Genomic DNA, 21,971 nt, shown 5'->3' on the forward strand with positions numbered 1-21,971 from the left:
GTGTTTCTGACTCTCTCAATTGGAATTCGCATGACCCTGCCCATTGTCTCTCCCTTAACCCTTTCCTATGGCACATAGGAAACAGAGAAATTGGTCAGCATCGCAGGATATAGTGAGCGTCATGAACATGTCCAAGAGCCCTGCCATTGTCCTCCACCAACACCATATTGCCCACAATCCAAATGAAGTCTTTAATTCGGGGACAATCTCATCCTAGATTGTATGTGTTTCCTCCACCACAGACATCCTAGTGTTTCTGACTCTCTCAATTGGTGTGGAATTCGCATGACCCTGCCCATTGTCTCTCCCTTAACCCTTTCCTATGGCACATAGGAAACAGAGAAATTGGTCAGCATCGCAGGATATAGTGAGCATCATGAACATGTCCAAGAGCCCTGCCAATGTCCTCTACCAACACCATACTGTCCACCACCCAAGGGAAGCCTTTCATTCGAGGACAATTTCATCCTAGATTTTACGTGTTTCCTCCACCACAGACATCCCAGTGTTTCTGACTCTCTCAATTGGTGTGGAATTTGCATGACCCCACCCACTGCTTCTCCCTTAACCCTTTCCTATGGCACACAGTAAACAGAGAAAGTCAGCATTGCAGGATATAGTGAGTGTCATGAACATGTCCAAGAGTCCTGCCAATGGAGACCCCTCCCCCAGCACCAACTGTCGCTCTGGGCCAGAGTGAAGAGAGAGGGGGCCAGGGGACACCTTGTCTCCTGTGCTATTCTAATAATATAATATAATATATATTGTATATACATATATTTATAATATTATAATATAATGCAACATAATAATAATATACTATTATTATATACTTATATTACATGTAATATTACTAATAATATTACAATATAGTGGTATGGTGCAATATAGGAATGTTCAATTATGATGTTATACTATGCTAATAATATAATATATTGTATTGTCGAAGGCTTTCATGGCCGGAATCACTGGGTTGTTGTAGGCTTTTCTGGGCTATATGGCCATGTTCTAGAGGTATTTTCTCCTGATGTTTCGCCTGCATCTATGGTAACAGACCTCACTACCTCTGAGGATGCTTGCCATAGATGCAGGCGAAATGTCAGGAGAAAATGCCTCTAGGACATGGCCATATAGCCCGGAAAAACCTACAACAACCCAATATAATATATTGTATGTAATATATAATATATATAATATATTGTAAGCTGCTCTGAGTCCCCTTCGGGGTGAGAAGGGCGGCATATACATCTCGTAAATATATAAATAAATGTCCTCCACCAACACCATACTGCCCACAACCCAAATGAAGGCTTTCATATGACGACCATTTCATACTAGATTTTATATGTTCCTCCACCACAGAGATCCCAGTATTCCTTTTTGTTTTTAAGGCTCTTTTTTTTTTTTTAAGTGCACTGGAGACATCCGTATCAGAGACAACCGACGTGACACCGGGCTATTGGAAAAAAATTTATATTTTGGAAGAACTCACTACAGAAGGTGACAGAATTCCAAAATCAAGTTACATGAAAAATATACATCGCAATTTCTCTTTATACATTAAGTAAGGGGGGGAAAAATCCGCAGGAAGGAAAGAAAATATGAAAGGAGGGAGGAAAAACAGAGAGGTAAGGAAAGAGAAGAGCATTTCATCGCAAAACCAGAAACTCGTTGGAAAGCCTACAGTCCTGCATGCCTTTATTTAATCCAACGTCAAACCAGGCAAGAAAAGGAGGGGGGAAAAAACGAAAATCTAGAAAGAAAGCAGTTCAACTTACAATTGGGCTAAACTGGTTGCTGCCGACCGCTTCCCAAGCAGGAATAATGGATCTCAGCCCTTTTTCGGAGGGAAAAGTCATCGAAGCTGGTTCAAAACACAATGGGAAATGCGCACCACCTCCGTGTGCCGGTGCTCCAGTCCTTGGTAGAATCAAGTAAGAGACCTCAGTGTTGTATTAGTCTGGGAAAAGGCGAGGGAGGAGTTACAAAGGTAGTAAACTTTTATTAAAGTGAGGGGATTCGAAGGGCGTTCCAAAGGAGGAGGAGGAAGTCAACATGGAATTTGTTTAAAATCCTAATTTGACATGCTTTACAAGGAACCTTTATAAAGATCCGTAAGAAAAGAAAAACATGGATTCGAGAGGGGAAAAAGGAGGGGAGAAGAAGGGGCAACCTGCTAAAAAAATCTCGAGAATTTACACGATTCTAGCTACCAGAAGACAGCATTATTATTTGGTACACTGTGTGTTTTGTTTTTTTGTGTGTGGATGTACATGAACAGTTATATATATATTATCAATCCGGGTCATGTTGTGCTATGTACACGTCTTTTACAATTCTTCTCGAAAGGGGTTTTAAAGCAGTTCCGTTCCGTTTCCAAAAACGCGCAAAATCCTCGTTGGCACTTTTTTTTTGTCAGCACGAATAACTGGCGTGGTTTTATTATTGCGGCCCCAGTTCAAGCCAGTGTCCAAGCCAACGCGGTCGGAACAGGAGTCCGGCAAACAGGGGGGTAAGAGTGCAGCGGGGGGGAAACAGTGCCATGTTCCTCAATCGGAGACCTGCAGGACGAGGAGAAAAGGAGAACATCAGCCAAACAAGCACCAAACACCCAAGCAATACTGGGATATACTGGGCCCATAAACTTTGTTATGCTTTTCCTCCAACAAGGCATCCCAGTGTTCCTTACTCTCTCCCCAGTGGTGTGGAATTTGCATGACCCTGCCCACTGCCTCTCCCTTAACCCTTTCCTATTCAATAATTAAACAACCTTCCCCTACCACACACTGAAACCTATATCTCCCTTTTCTGCAAAACAAAATCCAATTTATTATATACTAGCCGTCCCCTGCCACACGTTGCTGTGGCCCAGTCTGGTGATCTGGAAAATAAAGCAACGAGAAAGTGTTGGTTTCCAATATACGTAATTTTTTATGCTTGTGGGTAAACAGTGTGGGAAGTTTGGCCCAATTCTATCGTTGGTGGGGTTCAGAATGCTCTTTGATTATTATTATTATTATTATTATTATTATTATTATTAACTTTATTTGTACCCCGCTAACATCTCCCGAAGGACTCGATGCGGCTTACACGGGCCAAGGCCTCAATAAAACAGCAATATAACAAATACACATAAACCAAAAGCAAATCAAAACATTAAGCAATAACAGTAAGCAGTAAAAACAGTACAACGTAACACAATAAAAAAACTAGGCCGGGCCAAATGTGATGGGTACAGATTAAAAAGTGCTGGGTATGCTGAGTGAGATATAAGGATTTTTGGATAAGTGCAATGTGTGGACAATCTTAATTGATTGTGGGTGAACTATAAATTCCAGCAACTACAACTCCCAAATGTCAAGGTCTATTTCCCCCAAACTCCATCTGTATTCATATTTGGGCATTTGGAGTATTCATGCCAACTTTGGTCCACAGTGCTTTCTGGATGTAAGTGAACTACAATTCCCAAACTCAAGGTTAATGCCCACCAAACCCTTCCAGTATTTTCTGTTGGTCATGAGAGTTCTGTGTGACAAGTTTGGTTCAATTCCATTGTTGGTGGAATTCAGAATGCTCTTTGATTGTAGGTGAACTATAAATCCCAGCAACTACAACTCCCAAATGACAAAATCATTTTTTTGAGTGAAGGACATACATTGGCCTGATAGGTGTCTTGTGTCCAAATTTGGTGTCAATTCATCCAATGGTTTATGAGTTCTGTTAATCCCACCAACGAACACTGCATTTTTATTTATATAGATAATATATAATTATACACATATATAATATAATTATACATTCTATATGTATATACAATATATGATATTACATTATATTATATTATATGATTAGCACAGGTATTACCTTTCATCCCAAAACCAATGCCTTTTTTCAAGTAACCCGGTCCAACATAACATACTTGAGGGGTTTGGAGGGGAATGACCCACCCGTGCGGGAGTTGTAGTTCACCCTGCATCCAGAGATATTACCAAATTTCCCAAACAACAAATCTATAAAACCTTTTGAGAGGAGGAAATACCCTTCTGGGTGCAACCCATTCGCACAATTGACCACACGCTGTGGGCATTTCCCATGCTGCATCGCTTTTCCCGACCCCGAATGGAAGACCCCGCAGGATGAAAGCAGACTTACCCTGAAAATAAGTGAAGCTACTAGCTGCTGAACTAAGTGTCACTCGAACGCAGTCTCTTGGCTTTTTCTTACGCAGCGGGCAACTTTCCTTTTGAATTCTCCATTTCGGTCTTCCCTCCATTCTTTCTGCAGGTTGAAATCCAGATTGAGAAAATGTAAATAAACATAATAATGGATTGTTTTAGGTTTTTGGGCTATATGGCCATGTTCTAGAAACATTCTTTTCTGACATTTCACCTTGCATCTATTGCAAGCATCCTCAGAGGTTGGGACCCGAAACGGCAACATTAGATAAGGAATCAGGTGAAGACCTCACAACCTCTGAGGATGCTTGCCATAGAAACAGGCGAAAAGTCAGGAGAGAATGCTTCTAGAACATGGATATATAGCCCGAAAAACCTGTAACAACCCAGTGATTCCAGCCATGAAAGCCTTCGACAAAACATAATAATGATAACAACAACAACATGAACATGTAACCCCTTCCCCCTAACCCCTGCCAATGTCCTCCCCAAACATCAGACTGCCCATCACTCAAGTGAGGTCTTTCATATGGGACAATTTCATCCTAGAATAGAGGTGTTTCCTTCACCATAGACATCCCAGTGTTTCTGACTCTCTCCATTATCTGGCAGCGCAGACTCATATAATCCAGTTTAAAGCTAAAAACGGGGGATCAGATCCTGGGTTATAGGACCTGCCTGGAGGGGTGCCTAGAGATCATCTCTTGTTCGTAACTTGGGGATTGCCTGTACTTCTATCTGTTTCCAAGGGAAGTTTGAAAGAGATGCGCCAACAAGGCATATATGCAAGTCCTACCGCTGCATCGACGTTTGCAGGAGAGTCGCCGTTGGGATCCGCCAGCATAGAAATGACACTAATCATGATGGTTTCCACAGTATGGATGGGAAGCCAGCGCTCCTCCGGTTTCTCATAGCCGTATTTGTCTTCGCCCGGCTCGTGAAGGATGGAAATACAGACATCGCCATTTTTGTCGACTGTCAGAAAAAAGTGGAGAAAACGTGTTATTAGAGACTTAACCATGCAGAACCTTCTTCTCTCTTCAGGAAAGTGTGCTAATATTATTATTATTACTATTACTACTACTTCTACTACAAAGGCTGGGTGGCCATCTGTTGGGGGTGCTTTGATTGTGCCTTTCCTGCATGGAAGAAAGGAGTTGAACTGGATGGCTTCTTGGGGTCTATTACAACTCTATGAGTCTAATAATAATGCATAATAATATAATAATAATTCTATCTTCCTTTCTGGCCAAAGGCGAATGGACTGGATGGTCTCCTGAGATCTCTTCCAATTCTATGAGTCTAATAATAATAAAAGATAATAGATAATAATGTATAATAATACAATAATAATTATATCTTCCTTTCTGGCCAAAGGGGGTTGGATTGGATGGCCTCCTGGGGTCTCTTACAACTCTATAATGGAAGATGGATGGAGGATAGAAAGAAGGCAAGAAAAAAAGGAGAAAGAAAGAAAAAGAAGGAAGAAGGAAGGAAGAAAAGAGGAATACAGAAAAGAATGAGAGAGGGAAAGAAAAAAGGGGAATGAGAAGGATGAAAGGGGAAGATAGATGACAGAAAGAAGGGGGGGAAAGAGGGATGGAAGGAGGAAGGGAGGAAAAAATGGGAAGAAAGAAGACGAAGGAAGGGGGAAAGAGGGAAGGAAGGAAAAAGAAAGAAAGAAAGAAAAGAGGAAGAAAGGTAAGAACAAGAGAGGAAAAGAAAAAAGTAGGATGAGAAGAAAATGGAAGGTGGATGGAGAATAGAAAGAAGGCAAAAGAAGAAGAAGAAAGGGAAGGAAAAGATGGGAAGAAAGGGAAGGAAGGAAGAAGGAAGGAAGAGAAAGAAGATGAGAAGGAAGGAAGTAGAGGATGGATAAAGGATTGAAAGAAGGTTAGAAAAGAGGAAGGAAAAGATGAGAAGGAAAAAGAAGAGGAAAGGAAGGAGGAGAAGAAAGGAAGAAAAGAAGAAGGAAGAAAAGGATGATTGAGGAAAAGGAAAAAAGAGGATGAGAAGGAAAGAAGGCAGTAAGGGAAGAAAGAAAAGGAAGAGAGAAGGAGGGATGGAAAGAGGCGGCACTTTCCGACAGACGGTATCTTACCATTTGGATGCCATATTTCGGTGATAAACTTCATTTTGGGCGGCCTGAGTGGGTAGTCCTTTGGGAACGTCAGGTGGGCCTTGAAAACACCACCTTCACTGGAAAAACCAAGAGACATCTTACGAACCGGCCTTGAGAAACGCATGAGTCAAGCACTGAAAGGGGGTTAAAGGGATGCAATGACTCAGCAAAAGCTGCAGTGCTATATAAGCAGGTGTGCCTGTTGCTTAGTAGCCCTACCTGAGGGAGCCCTCAGTGTTAGCAGACCTCAGTGAGAGAGGCCTCAGTATGAGAAGGCCTCAGTGTTAGTTTGCCTCGGTGTATGAGAGGTGTCTGTCTGTGTTAGCAGACCTCACTGAGATAGGCCTCAGTCTGAGGTAGCCCTTAGTCTGAGAGAGGCTTCAGTATGAGAAGGCCTCAGTGTTAGTTTGCCTCAGTGTATGAGAGGTGTCTGTCAGTGTTAGCAGACCTCAGTGAGAGAGGCCTCAGTCTGAAGTAGCCCTCAATCTGGGAAGGCCTCAGTGTTAGTTTGCCTCAGTGTATGAGAGGTGTCTGTCAGTGTAAGCAGACCTCAGTGAGAGAGGTCTCAGTCTGAGGTAGCCCTCAGTCTGAGAAGGCCTCAGTGTTAGTTTGCCTCAGTGTATGGGAGGTATCTGTCTGAGAAAGCCCTCAGACTGAGAAGGCCTCAGTGTTAGTTTGCCTCAGTGTGTGAGAGGTGTCTGTCAGTGTTAGCAGACCTCAGTGAGAGAGGCCTCAGTCTGAGAAGGCCTCAGTGTATGAGAGGTGTCTGTCAGTGTTAGCAGACCTCAGTGAGAGAGGCCTCAGTCTGAGGTAGCTCTCAGTCTGAGAAGGCCTCAGTGTTAGTTTGCCTCAGTGTATGGGAGGCGTCTGTCTGAGAAAGCCCTCAGTCTGAGAAGGCCTCAGTGTTAGTTTGCCTCAGAGTATGGGAGGTGTCTGTCTGAGAAAGCCCTCAGTGTGAGAAGGCCTCAGTGAGAGAAAGGCCTCAATGAGCAGGCCTCAGTATGAGTAGGCCTGGTGTGAGAACCTTCGATGGGAGAAGCCCCAGTCGGATCGTGTGTGAAGGCTGCTGTGTGTAAGAAGCTACTGTTTTGAAACTCAAAACAAAGTATTAAGCCAGGAGTTAAAATCAAATCAATTTCAACTGAGCCCTAAAGCCCCCAAAAGCTAAGTAGGAAAATATTAACCATTTACAGGTTTTAAAAAATAATCATACACATGCTGCTACTTACTACAGTGTATCTGGAGGACCAATAATGAGGACTTCCCACCGATAGAGATCATTGTCGTCGATTAAGCCTGCTGAGAAGCCTTCCACTGGATTTTTGTTAAGTTCTGTTTGTAAAAAGAGAGAGAGAGAGAGAATTAAACATCAGATAGATAGATAGATAGATAGATAGATAGATAGATAGAGAGCTATATCTGGAATTACACTTCCAAAATATCTCTGCTCCGACATACATACAAGCCCAACTTAAGGACACATCTACAGAGCCTCTCTTGTTTGCAACTTGGGGGCTGCCTGCCAGTCTTTTTCAAGGGGCTGACCTCACTCCTGCAGGAGGAGCCAAAGAGGCCAGAGGCAACGGGGAAACATGAATGCGGCGACACATGCTGTTCTCAACAGCCGCAGCCAGATCAGGTCTCTTTCCAGCCTGGCAGCCACAAGCGTGTGGAGCTGCGACGGCTGGCTAAGACCACGTCCAGCCTTTCCAATCATATCTCTTCCACCCCAAACCTCATGAACCTTCTACAGACCCCCTGCCCCAGTGTTCATGTCTATTCATCACATCTCCCAGGAAAGATCCCACTCTGCTCTAGACCCACTCTGGTGAGTCAGTCCCCTCAAACCCCTCCAGTAGGTTGAGTTAGTCATAGTGGTTCCATATGCTCTCTAGCTGTAAGGTAAACTACAACTCCCACTATGGTGAATCAGTCCCCTCAAACCCCTCCAGTAGGTTGAGTTAGTCATGAGGGTTCTGTGTGCCAAGTTTGGTGCAGGTCCATCCTCAGTGGAGACCACAGTTTCTCTGGATTTGGGTGAACTACAACTCCCAGAAAGGGAGGTCAGTTCCCCCCAAATCCTTCCAGTAATCAAATGTTGGCAGATATGCGTACGTATATGCGTACCCAGGTATGTATGCGTACCCAGTTGGTCCAGATCCAGTGGGCATATTGGGTATGCATACTAAGTTTGGTCCAGATCCATCCTTGTTTGGGTTCATAGTGCGCTCTGGATATAGGTGAACTACAACTCCTCTAAATCCCTCCAAAGACCTCCAGTGTGTTTTGTTGGTCATGGGGGTTCTGTGTGCCAAGTTAATTCCATATCTATCATAGATGGGAGTTCAGAACGCTGTTTGATTGCACGTGAACTATATATCCCAGTACCTACAACTCCTCTAATCAAAGAGAATGCTGAACCCCAGCAATGATAGTATTGGGCCAATCTTCCCACACAGAATCCCTATGCCTTGAAGGGACTCGCTGGCACGAGCCTCCCTCCAGCCTCACATGCTCTCCCTCACCTGCACATGCACACTGCAGAATCAAAGAGAATTCTGAACCCCAGCAATGATAGAATTGGGCCAAACATCCCAGACAGAATCCCTATGCCTTGAAGAGACTGACTGGCACGAGCCTCCCTCCAGCCTTGCATGCTCTCCCTCGCCCACACTGCTATGCACCGAGCACACCTGCTCTCCCCTCCCTGCTTAGTCTCAGAAGCAGCCCTCCCCTTGGCTGAGAGGCCAGCCAATCACAGCGGAGGAGGGATTTTGGTGGGAGGATTTGCCATCTGTTTCCAAAAAAAGGAAGAGAAGGTCAGGCAGAGAGATCTTCAGCCTTCGCTGCCAAAGGGGTTCCTAAGACCATCCAAAATATGTTTTCTGATGGTTTTTGAGACCCCCCCCCCCCGGGATCCCGACCCCCAGGTTGAGAAAAGTTGTCCTATGGATTTTAAAATTGTAATAATAATAACAACAACCCTGGCAGCAGTCGCAGCAAGAAAAAAAACAAGACGCTGAGGACTGCAATGGCGCCCTATTATAGATTGGAGACAATACTAATTAATCCCCCGGCAGCCCCCCCCCCCCCCAATATCATAATCCACAGATGTCATCCCGACTCTGCTTTGTTCAAAGCAGACAATGCATAATCTTTTTCTACACACTGGATGGGAGATTTGGGGAGGGGGGGGGAGTAATACAAGCCTTCTCTAAACAGATACTTAAACTGCATAGTTAAATGCATTATTTATTTACTTATTTAAGATATTTATATGCCGCTCTTCTCACCCTGAAGGGGACTCAGAGCGGCTTACAAGGTATACATACATACAATATATTATTAGCATAGTACAATATCAGTTTTAAATATTGCTATATTGAACTATATCAATTATACTGTAATATTAGCTGTACCAGCCACGCGTTGCTGTGGCCAACCTTCCCTCCCTCTTCCTCTCTTTCTTTCTTTCTTTCTCTCCTTCCCTCCCTCTTTCCTTCCTCTCCTTTCCCTTCTTCTTTCTTCCTTCTCTACCTGTTTCTTTTCTTGCTTCCTTTGCTCTTTGGTTCCATCCTTCCTTGTCTCCTTCCTTCCCTCCCCCTGTCTCTCTTTCGTTCCTTCTCTCCTTCCTTCGTTCCCTCTTTCACTTTTTTATTTCATTCTCTCCTTCCTCCTCTCCTCCCTCCCTTCTTTACCCTTCTTTCTCTCCTTCCCTCCTTCTTTCCCTCTTTCTCTCCTTCCTCCCTCCTCCACCTTCCTTTCTTTCCTTCTCTCCTTCCTTCTCCCGTTCTCTCCCTCCTTCCTTCTCTACTTCTTTATCTCCTTCCCTTCTTCTTTCCCTTCTTCTCTCCTTCCTTCTCTCCCTCCTTCCTTCTCTACCTTTCTTTCCTTCTTTCTCTTTCCCTCCTTCTCTCCATCCTTCTTTACCCTTCTTTCCTTCCTTTCTTCTCTCTTTCCTCCTTTCTGTCTATGTGTTTTGTGTGTGTATATGCATGTATGTGTGTATATATGTGTGTTTGTGTATCTATATGTGGTTTTGCACGTGCGTTGTAATGTATTTTTTGTTGGTTTTTTTACTTTTAAAATCTCTTCTGCTGTATTTTTCAGTGTTTTTATGAGTGATGGTCACTCCTTGGGTTAGTAGGTGTGTTGTGTCTAAATTTGGTGTCAATTCCCCCAGTGGTTTCTGAGTTCTGTTAATCCCACAAACGAACATTACATTTTTATATATATAATTAGTATTATTACATGTAATATAAATATATAATTATAATATATTATTATATTGCATTACATTATAATATTATAAATATTATATGTATATACAATATATTATATTATTAGAATAGCACGTAGTATTTTACCTCCTTTTGCACTAGATGATGTCTAACACAAGGCCAGGTTTAGCCATTCCACTCTGAATGCTGAAGGCACAACCCCAGCTTAATCCTGAACATTTTACACCCAACGGCAGGGCTCATTTCTTAGAACAATGGCATGTTTGGTACTCATCAACAGCAACGACCTATACATATAATTAAAGTGAAAATATGTGTGTATGTGACTGAGGTGTCCTCTCACACTCACAATCTCCTGCCTCCACAAACAGCTCTAGCTCTCACCACTCAGAAGACACCAAGACCCTCCCTTCAGGTCATAGTGAGGACCATGAACACGTCCAAGAGCCCTGCCAATGTCCTACACAAAGGGGAGAACAGGCGTGCTCAATGCACGGTAGGATGGGCGAGGGAGAGCATGCAAGGCTGGAGGGAGGCTCGTGCCAGCGAGTCCCTTCAAGGCCCACCATCCAAGTGAAGGTTTTCATACTGGGACAATTCCATCCTAGATTTGATGTCTCCACCACAGACATCCCAGTGTTCCTTTCTCTCTCCATTTGTATGGAATTTGCATGACTCCGTCCACTGCCTCTTCCCTAACCCTTCCCTATTCTTTTCCAAACAGAGGAATTGATCAGCAATTGACCATACTAGAATTTATCATGATTTCGAGGAGTTGAAAGTACTGGGATGTGTAGTTCACCTGCAATCTCAGAGCACTCAGCTCCACCAATGATGGACCTGGAACTAGCTTGACACAGAACCCCTATGACCAACCAAAAATCCTGGAGCTCCTTGGAGGGATTCATAGGAGTTGTAGTTCACCTACATCCAGAGTGCACTATGAAGCCAAGCAATATCCCCAAATTTGAATACTCATGGGTTATGAGTGGAATTGGCCTCGATATTTTGGAGTTGCAGGTACTGGGATTTATAGTTCACCTGCACTCCAGCAAAGGTGAAATTGCACCAAACTCGGCACACAGGGTTCCCCAGTACCAGAAACTAATACTGGAGTTATTTGGGGGAGTTGTAGTTCACATACACCCAGAGAACACAGTGAACCCAAACACTGATGGATCAGGACCAAAGTTGGCACACATTTTCGATATAACAAAATATGATTACTGGAGGAGTCTGGGGGGAACTGACCTTCCTTTCTGGGAGTTGTAGTTCATCCACAACCAGAGGAATTGTGATCCCCACCAATGATGGGCCTGAACCCAACTTGCCACACAGAATGCTCGTGACTCACCCAACCTACTGGAGGGGTTTGAGGGGACTGACTCACCAGTGGGAATTGTAGTTAACCCTACAGCTAGAGAGCACAATGAACCCCACTGGTGATGCATCTAGAGCAACCTGACTACATTTGCCTGCCACCTCAGGAGGAGAAGGAGGAAATCCTGCTGCTATTCTCCTCCTCCCAAGCCAGCTAAGAGGAGGGACTGAGGAAGAGTCTTCGAAAACACCTGTCTCCTGGCTGTTGCTTACTACATCTGCCTGCCACCTCAGGAGGAGAAGGAAGAAATTCTGCTGCTACTCTCCCCCTCCCAAGTCAGCTAAGAGGAAGGGGACGGAGGAAGAGACTTTAAAAACGCCTGTCTCCTGGCTGTTGCTTACTACATTTGCCTGCCACCTCAGGAGAAGGAGGAAATCTTGCTGCTACTCTCCCCCTCCCAAGCCAGCTAAGAGGAAGGAGACTGAGGAAGAGACTTTAAAAACACCTGTCTCCTGGCTGTTGCTTACTACATCTGCCTGCCACCTCAGGAGGAGAAGGAGGAAATCCTGCTGCTACTCCCCCCCCCCCCCAAGCCAGCTAAAAGGAGGAAGTGGACTGAGGAAGGAAGAGTCTTCGAAAACACCTGTGTCCTGGCTGTTGGTTACTACATCTGCCTGCCACCTCAGGAGGAGAAGGAGGAAATGCTTCTCCCATTCCCCGCCCTCAAGCCAGCTAAGAGAAGAAAGGGGACTGAGGAAGAGACTTTTAAAACACCTGTCTCCTGGCTGTTGCTTATTATTTGTGTTGTGGTTTTATATTGTATTTAATGTTTTTATGTGCATTTTGATATTATGTATATTACTTGTTGCCTGTAAACTGCCTTGAGTAGCCGAAAGGCTGAGAAAGGCGGTAACAAATACAGTAAATAACTAAATAAATAAACATCACAAACTTTAAGTACTGGTGGAGTTTTTTGGGATTAACCTGGCATGATGGGAGTTGTAGGTCGCCCACAATCTTATGCATTTTGTACAATTATAAAATTGACTTCTTCAAATATGATGTTGGGTACCCAAGGTAGTGTGTGTGCGTGTATATATAAACCTGTATCTCTCTCCTCACTTGTCTCTTGAGTCATTCCCTTCGCTGACAACTGGTAATTACACCGTAGCCTGTCTTCCTATATTCTCATCTGTTCAGGTCCTCTGAGGTTTATCACAACATCACTGGTAATCCCGGTTTTGTATTCCAAACATCCCTGGCCCAACCCCAATTGCAGGTGAAATGCCACTTGTGCCACATTGCAACTGCTCATTAACGCTATGTAACAAAATGTTGAAAAATGTTCTGTCCCTGGTATAAAACTGTTATTTCCTGTTTCGTTCTGCTTCCTTTCAGTGTCGTCGTTCCACTCCAGAAACTTTGTTTGTGTGGCTGAATGATTGAGACTCGATGATGAGATATTTGCTGAAAAACTAGAGCAAAAAGGGCTGTGGCAGGATGTCCCTCTCACAAAAACAAAGTTTGGGAAGTTCAATAAACTTTATCCTTTTGTTTTTTTTGGAATAGACCCAATTAGGAAAAGACATTGATAACCCAGGAACAAAAATCATAGCGTGACATACAGTAGAGTCTCGCTTATCCGACCTTCGCTCATCCGACATTCCAGCTTATCTGACGCCCCCTTTTCCTGAAGCATTTCCCCTTGAATTCAAGGAGTACCCCCCCAACACTCTCTCCATTCCCAATACAGTAGAGTCTCGCTTATCTGACCTTCGCTCATCCAACATTCTGCCTTATCTGACGCCCCCTTTTCCTCCAGCATTTTCCCTTCAATTCAAGGAGCGCCTCCAACTCTCTCTCCATTCCCAATACAGTAGAATCTCGCTTATCCGACCTTCGCTCATCCGACATTCCGCCTTATCTGACGCACCCTTTTCCTCCAGCATTTCCCCTTGAATTCAAGGAGTACCCCCCAACACTCTCTCCATTCCCAATACAGTAGAGTCTCGCTTATCCGGCCTTCACTCATCCAACATTCTGCCTTATCTGACGCCCCCTTTTCCTGCAGCATTTCCCCTTGAATTCAAGGAGCGCCCCCAACTCTCTCTCCATTCCCAATACAGTAGAGTCTCGCTTATCCGACCTTTGCTCATCCAACATTCTGTCTTAACTGACGCCCCCTTTTCCTCCAGCATTTTCCCTTCAATTCAAGGAGCGCCCCCAACTCTCTCTCCATTCCCAATACAGTATAGCCTCGCTCATCCAACATTCTGTCTTATCTGACACCCCCTTTTCCTGCAGTTCGAATCCCGAGTCAGGCTGAGCACCTGAGCTTCAGCCCAGCTCACTGTCCACCTAAGCAGTTCAAAAATAGCTGTGAGCTGTGAGTAGAGAAATGAGGCACTGCTTAAGCGAGGAGGTATTTTACAGCACCAGAAAAAAGGAAAAACCAGAAAATGTCGGCGATCAAAGGAAGGAGGAAGTCTGTGATCAAGGGCTCTTCATCACAGAAGAGGGAGCAACAGCACCCCCCTGTGGCAGGAATCAAGCACAACATCCAGGACGCTGAAGTTGGGGAAAATGCCCACAAAATGCCTCTATCTGTTGTCTGTCCTGTCTGTTAAACACAGGGCTGGGCAAACTGGAAGGAGAAGTGGGGGGGGGGGGGAGGTAAGAAGGAAGGAAAGAGAAGGAAGAAAAGGCAGGAGGGAGGAAAGGAAAGAAGGAAGGAGAAAGGGAAGGAAGGACAAAGAGGGAAAGAGAAAAAAGGAAAGACAAAAGGGAAGGAAGTAGAGAGAGAGAAAGAAGGAAGGACAATAGGGTGGAAGGCATGAAGAAAGAGGAAGGAAGGAGGAAGGAAAGAGTGAAGAAAGGGTAGGATCTTGATTTTAATTATGAGACGCTAATGAGATGTTTCATTGATTTATAATGATTGTTTATTATGATACTGTTTTAATTGTTTTTAACTGTTTTATGGTGTTTTGAGCATTGGATTTTGCTATTGTTAACCGCTTTGAGTCGCCCGAGGGCTGAGAAAAGCAGTATACAAATATAGTAAATAAATAATAGGATAGTGAGAGAGAGGAGGGCTTGAGAAAAGACCCCAAGGGGCCACATCCAGACTCCAGGCCTGGGTTTGCCCATACCTGGTGTAACGGCATTGAATCTTTGCTATGTATGTGTTCTGCGGTCTGCCCTGAGTCCCCTTTGGGTGAGAAGGGTGGAATAGATATTCTGTAAATAAATAAACTCATCCATCCATCCATCCATCCATCTATCTAAGCTTTGGGGGGCATAGGAAAGGGTGAACAGCCCTTTGGAAGAAGGGATTCCACCTCACTATCCGTCCCTGTGAGACTTGCATTTTGCAAAATGTGGCTTGTTGTAGAAACAAGGATTGGGAGTAAAGCTTCATTGGAGATCACTCCTCCCACCCCATAACAACTTTTCCAGGAGTGGATTTCCCTTCCTTCCAAGGGGAAGATTCTTCCCATTTCCTGTTGTCTCAGCCCCATTCTTAACTTAGAGTTATTTACAAGTTGGATGTTTAAAACTCGGAGGCGGCCAGTAATCTAGTTGCAACACCTCCGCAGCTTTGTGTTAAGGAGCAAATGGAGGAGGAGGACGAGGGATGCATGGGAAATACACACTAGCATGACAAATGTTCTTAGCCTCACTATCTGGAGGAGGGAAGAAATATGCTCCCCTTTGCCTCTAAAGGGAGCTGCCATTATAATTCCAATGAGAAAGGACTAGAGCAGAGTGGAGGAATAGATATGAAAATTGAAGCAGAGGATTGGTAGGAGATTGTAACCTGGTCTTAGTGAGGTTTGGGGAGGAAGGGATATTAGTAGATAGAAGGCTTCCTTCACTGTTGTGATTTGCCTTCAACAGCTTCTTCCCTCTCCCCATTCCTTTCAACAGTGAGTAGACTCACAGAATGCATTGTATGGTGATAACAGACTCATGAACTGCATTATATGGTCAGTGTAGACTCATGTAACACACTATATGGTGAGAACAGGTTCACAGAATGCATTATGTGGTCAGTATAAATGTATTGTATGATTAATGTAACTCATTATATAGTCTGTTTAGATTCACATAACCCATTATATGGTCAGTGTTGAGTCATACAATACATTATATGGCGAGAATTGACTCACACAGTGCATTATATGGTGAAAATAGACTCATACAATGCATTATATGGTGAGAGTAGATCTACAATATACATTATGTTGACAGTGTAGACTCACAGAATGCATTATATGGTGAGTCTAGACCAGGCCTGGGCAAACTTTTGCCCTCCTCCAGGTATTCTGGGCTTCAATTCCCACAGTTCCTAACAGCCCAACCATGGTTGGTAACTGTGGGAGTTGAAGTCCAAAACACCTGGAAGGAGAACCAAAGGTAGCCCACACCTGGTATAGACTCATGTAACACATTGTATGGTCAGTTTAGACTCATGTAATGCATTACATGGTCAGTGTAGAATCACAGAATGCATTATATGGTGGGAATAGACTAATGTAATGTATTACATGGTCAGTTTAGACACATGTAACATTATATGGTCAGTGTAGACTCAATGCATTACATGGTCAGTTTAGACTCATGTAACACATTATATGGTCAGTGTAGACTCACACAATGCATTATATGGTAAGAATAGGCTCATGTAATGCATTACATGGTCAGTTTAAACTCATGTAACATTATATGGTGAGAAGACTTACACAATGCCTTATATGGTAAGAATAGCCTCATGTAACCCATTATATGGTCAGTGTAGACTAACATAATGCATTATATGGTCAGTGTAGACTCATATATTATATTATGGGAACAGACTCATGTAACCCATTATATGGTCTGTTTAGACCCCCGCAACCCATTATATGGTCAGTGTTGAGTCATACCATACATTATATGGTAAGAATAGACTCACACAGTGTGTTACATGGTGAGAAAAGACTCATACAATACATTATATGGTGAAAATACACCCACAGAATGCATTATATGGTGAGAATAGATTCATGTAATGCATGATATGAGTTTGTTTATTCTATATTATGTTATTCCATCTATTTTATCTTGATGTTATTTTTTGCTTGTTTGTATTTTGTTTAGCTGTATTGTAATTTTGGGATGGTCTCATGTTAACTGCCCCAAGTCCCCTTTGGGGAGATGGTGGCAGGGTATAAATAAAGATGATGATGATGATGATGATTATTATTATATGGTCAGTGTAGACTCATGTAACACACTATATGATGAGAATAGGCTCACAGAATGTATTATATCAGTGGTTCTCAACCTGTGGGTCCCCAGATGTTTTTGCCTTCAACTCCCGGAAATCCTAACAGCTGGTAAACTGGCTGGGATTTCTGGGAGTTGTAGGACAACACCTGGGGACCCATAATTTGAGAACCACTGCTTTATATGGTTAGTCTAGAGTAGGTCTGGGCCAACTTGGGCCCTCTTTCCAGGTGTTTTGGACTTTATGCATTTGCTAATTCTATATTATGTTATTCCATGTATTTTGTCTTAATGTTATTATTTGCTTGTCGGTATTTTATTTTGCTGCATTGTAATTTGTCGGTATTTTAATTTGCTGCGTTTTGGGCCTGGCCTCATGTTAGTTGCCCCACGTCCCCTTTGAGGAGATGGTGGCGGGGTATAAACAAAGTTGATTATGATTATGATTCGAGACCTCAATGTTCATGTTTTTATTGATTTTGTTATGGTTTTATTATCTGATTGTTTTCATTGTATTGAAATTGTATTTTATAGTCTTGCCATCAATTGTAAACCACCTTGAGTTGTCTGCAGGCTGAGAGGGATGCTATATAGATATAAGTGCTGGCTTTGGCCTATAAAGCCCTAAAAGGCCCCGGCCCAAATTACCTGTCCAAAGATATCTCCCCCTATGAACCATCATCGAGATTAAGATCCTCCAGGGAGGCCCTGCTTTCCGTCCCGCCATTGCCACAGGCACGATTCGTGGGGACGAGAGACAGGGTCTTCTCGGTGATTGCTCCCGGCTATGGAACTCCCTTCCTGGTGAGATCAGGCCGGCCCCCTCCCTCCTGTCCTTTAGAAGGATGGTCAAAACTTGGCTGTGGGACCAAGCTTTCGGGACAGAGCAATGAAGCGGCAGTGAGAATGATGACAGGGCCGATTGGATTTGATGCGGATGGCCTTGACGGTTTTAAATGGTGTGTTTTGATATTTTGATAAATGTTTTTTAATGTTTATGTATTGTATGTGAATTTGTGTCCCGGCATGAATGTTTGCCGTGTATATGCTGTGCTCTGCCCTGAGTCCCCTGAGTTAGGGTGAGAAGGGTGGAATAGAAAGATTTTAAATAAATAGATAAAATTAATTATTATTATTATATGGTCAGTGTAGACTCATGTAACGCACTATATGATTAGAATAGGCTCACAGAATGCATTATTGGTTAGCAATCTTTAGGAGGAGCTTGACAACGTGGTTGTTCCAGTGTGCCTTCCCAGAATGAGGAAACTCCTAGCACTATGTCCCAACGCACTTTATCAGAGATCCAGGATATCAGCATGCCCATCCCCCTCCAAATACCCCACCTTGTCATGCCCAGCACTTTTAATTTTAATTATTACATTTGGCCCGGCCATGGTTTTTAATTGCATCATTGGGTGTTGTTAATGTTATTGCTTTGTTTTTTGAGTTATTGTGTTGTTGTTGCTGTTTTTATTGTTGTATTTAGGCTCGGCCTCTTGTAAGCCGCACCGAGTCCTTCGGGAGATGGTAGCGGGGTACAAATAAAGATTTATTATTATTATTATTATTATTATTATTATTATTATTACCTACAAAGCCCTGAATGGTTTGGGACCCACCTACCTTTGTAACCTACCAAACATGCACGATCTCTTCGATCCGCTGAAGAGGCCCTCCTCTCGCCCCTTCCTCTATCACAGACTCGTCTTATGGGAACAAGGGAGAGGGCCTTTTCCGCTGTGGCCCCCCGCTTTTGGAATTTGCTACCTAAAGAGATCAGGCAAGCCCTCATCCTAGCTCGTTTTAAGAAAGAAATAAAAACCCGGCTGTTCCGTTGTGCTTTTGGGGAATGACCATTCAACCCATCTGGTTGTCTTAGCCCACAGCTGCCCTCAGAATAAAGCATCTACCCCCCCCCCCCCGCAAATGGCTAAATCCCATGGTTTCTCCTTGTTGGGCTCCTTTCCTACAAATGCACTTTTATCCCTATCTCACCCAGGGTTTTAACTTTTTTAACATTTTACCTCACACATTTGGCCTGCCCTCAGTGTCTGGTTTTAATATGCTGTTTTACAGGGAGCGGTCAACCCTCCTGTTCAAGAAACTCCACTGGCTGCCATTCATTTACCAGACCCAATTCAAGGTGCAGGTTCTTACCCCGAACGGTTTGGGACAGGCCAAATGCAGTATAGACTACTGCAACGCTCTCTACGTGGGGTTGCCTCTGAAGACTGCTCGGAAGCTTCAAATGGTCCAACAATCGGCAGCCAGGTTGCTAACAGGAGCGGCACTCAGGGAGCATACAACTCCTCTGTTGCGCCAGCTGCACTGGCAGCCAACTTGGTACTGGGCACAATTCAAAGTGCTGGCTTTAGCCTTTAAAGCCCTAAACGGTTCTGGACCGACCTATCTGTCCGAACGCATCTCCTCCTATGAACCAGTTAGGACGTTAAGATCGTCTGGGGAGGCCCTGTTCTCGGTCCCGCCGGCTTCACAAGCACGCCTGGCGGGGGCGAGAGACAGGGCCTTCTCAGTAGTGGCCCCTTGGCTGTGGAACGCCCTTCCTACAGACATCAGATCGGCCCCCTCCTTATTGGCATTCCGGAAGAGAGTGAAGACCTGGCTCTTCCAACAGGCTTTCAACTAAGCAGTGCGATTGATTGATTACTGGAATATGGATCAATGGACAACGAGATCGGATGCTCATTCTATTGATGAGATGTGATGGGTTGTTATTTTGCTGTACCTATGAACCGACCAGGACATTAAAATCGTCCGGGGAGGCCCTGCTCTCGATCCCACCTGCATCGCAGGCACGCCTGGCGGGGACGAGAGAAAGGGCCTTCTCAGTGGTGGCCCCTCGGTTGTGGAATGCCCTACCTGTAGACATCAGACAGGCCCCTTCGCTGTTGGCGTTTCGGAGGAAGGTGAAGACCTGGCTTTTCGAACAAGTGTTTGGCTAAACAGTGCAATTGAATATAGGAATACGGAACAAAGGATTATGAGAATGGGTTCTGATTTGTTGCTGAAGCAATAAATCAGATAATGATTGTTTATTGATATTGACTTATGTATAATTTGTTTTAATGCGTATGGTATTGTCTTGTGATAATTTGTATTGTGTAAACCGCTTTGAGTCGCCTAAGGGCTGAGAAAAGCAGTATAGAAATAAAGTAAATAAATAATAAATAAATATTGTTGTATTGATGTTAATTAATTGATATCATTGTTTTAAATGATAAAGAATACAACCCCCTTGTTGTACCAGCTCCATTGGCTGCCGATTTGCTACCGTGCTCAATGCAAGGTGCTGGCGTTGGTCTATAAAGCCCTAAACGGTTCCGGCCCAAGATACCTATCCGACCGCATCTCGGCCTACGAGCCCACCAGGACTTTGAGATCGTCCGGGGAGGCCCTGCTCTCGATCCCTTCTGCCTCACAGGCACGGCTGGTGGGGACGAGGGATAGGGCCTTCTGGGTGGTGGCTTCTCGGCTGTGGAACACCCTTCCCACGGACATTAGACTAGCTCCATCATTAATGGTATTCCGGAAAAAAGTGAAAACCTGGTTGTTTGAGCAGGCGTTCGAACAGTCAGTGCAATGAAAGTAATGAACATAGGAATGGAACAATGGATGATGGCTCTGGATCATGTTTTTAGTGATGAGACGCTAGTGAATGGCTATTGGTGTTAATTGTATACTTTTCTGTAACGCATTATAATGTTAACTGTTTTAATACCGTGTTATGGTAGCATTGAATTTTTGCTGTTCTTGTTGTTAACAGCTGTGAGTCGCCTAAGGGCTGAGAACAGTGGTATACAAATAAATAAATAAAGTAAATAAATAATGATTTTGTATTGTGTTGTCTATACTGGTTGTGAACCGCTCTGAGTCGCCGGAGGGCTGAGAAGAGTGAAGTAAATAATAAATAATAGTTATTATTATTATTTGGTTAGTCTAGAGTAGGCCTGGGCCAACTTGGGCCCTTCCTCCAGGGGTTTGGGACTTCAGTTCCCACAATTCCTTCGGAATTGTGGGAGCTGAAGTTCCAAACCCCTGGAGGGAGGGCCCAAGTTGGCCCAGAGCTGGTGTAGACCCCCAGAAAGTAAGAATAGGCTCATTTAATACCTTCTGAGGCTTGGGCCTCCAACTCCCAGAAGCCTTGAGGAGTCAGGGATCCTGGGAGTTGAAGGCCCAAAGAGCTAGGCCTGCCCTCACTTCCGCCTGGCCCCATCCGGCCCCCCTGAGGCCTACCTTCCCCTCAGAAGCCTGTCCTCCCGCCGGCCTTACCTGCCAGCTGCCTCCGGAGGAGCAGCGCGGACTGGAGCTCCGTCATCCTCCCCGGCGGGGCTCCTGGGGCCTTCCCCGCCTTCCTCCCGCTCCCGGGTTCCCCTCCTCCTCCTCCTCCTCCGCCGCCGCCACCGCGAGCCCCGCCCGAGCAGGCCGCTCCCGAGGCGCCTCCGAGGGAGAGAAAGGAAGAATGGCCCCTCTCGGCACCCGTCTCTCCACCCCAACCTCACGGAATTTCACTGCACTCGGGCAGCCGCTGCCGCGCAGGCGCAATAGAGCTTCTGCGCAGGCGCGCCCCAAGCGCCTCCTGCCATGCTTGGAAGGTCGAAGCCGAGCGCCTGCGCAGTGGGATCTCTCCGCCTGTATTTTCCTCCTTCAGCCATGTTTGGAAGGTCCAAACCGTGCGCCTGCGCAGTAGGAGCTCGCCGCCTGTATTTCGCTCCTCCAGGCTCATGCTTGGAAGGTCGAAGCCGTGCGCCTGCGCAGTCCTGCATTTTGCTCCTCCAGCCATGTTTGGAAGGTCTAAGATGTGCGCCTGCGCAGTAGGATCT

The 21,971-nt window shown here is 44.6% G+C and overlaps 1 protein-coding gene across 1 annotated transcript; it reads right to left on the reverse strand.

Annotated features, from left to right (window-relative positions):
• Positions 1–1,457: 1,457 nt before the first annotated feature.
• Positions 1,458–21,695, reverse strand: UBE2G1 (ubiquitin conjugating enzyme E2 G1). The gene is made up of 6 exons (XM_060756808.2): positions 21,421–21,695; positions 7,527–7,629; positions 6,277–6,374; positions 4,972–5,150; positions 4,153–4,278; positions 1,458–2,561 (listed from the first exon to the last, which is right to left on the reverse strand). Exons 1-5 carry the CDS (start codon positions 21,464–21,466, stop codon positions 4,192–4,194), a joined length of 513 nt encoding a protein of 170 aa, XP_060612791.1. The 5' UTR covers positions 21,467–21,695; the 3' UTR covers positions 1,458–2,561; positions 4,153–4,191.
• Between the last annotated feature and the right edge of the window lie 276 nt (positions 21,696–21,971).

This window comes from Anolis sagrei, chromosome 11 (genome assembly GCF_037176765.1).
Source record: "Anolis sagrei isolate rAnoSag1 chromosome 11, rAnoSag1.mat, whole genome shotgun sequence".
Taxonomy (NCBI): Eukaryota; Metazoa; Chordata; class Lepidosauria; order Squamata; family Dactyloidae; genus Anolis; species Anolis sagrei.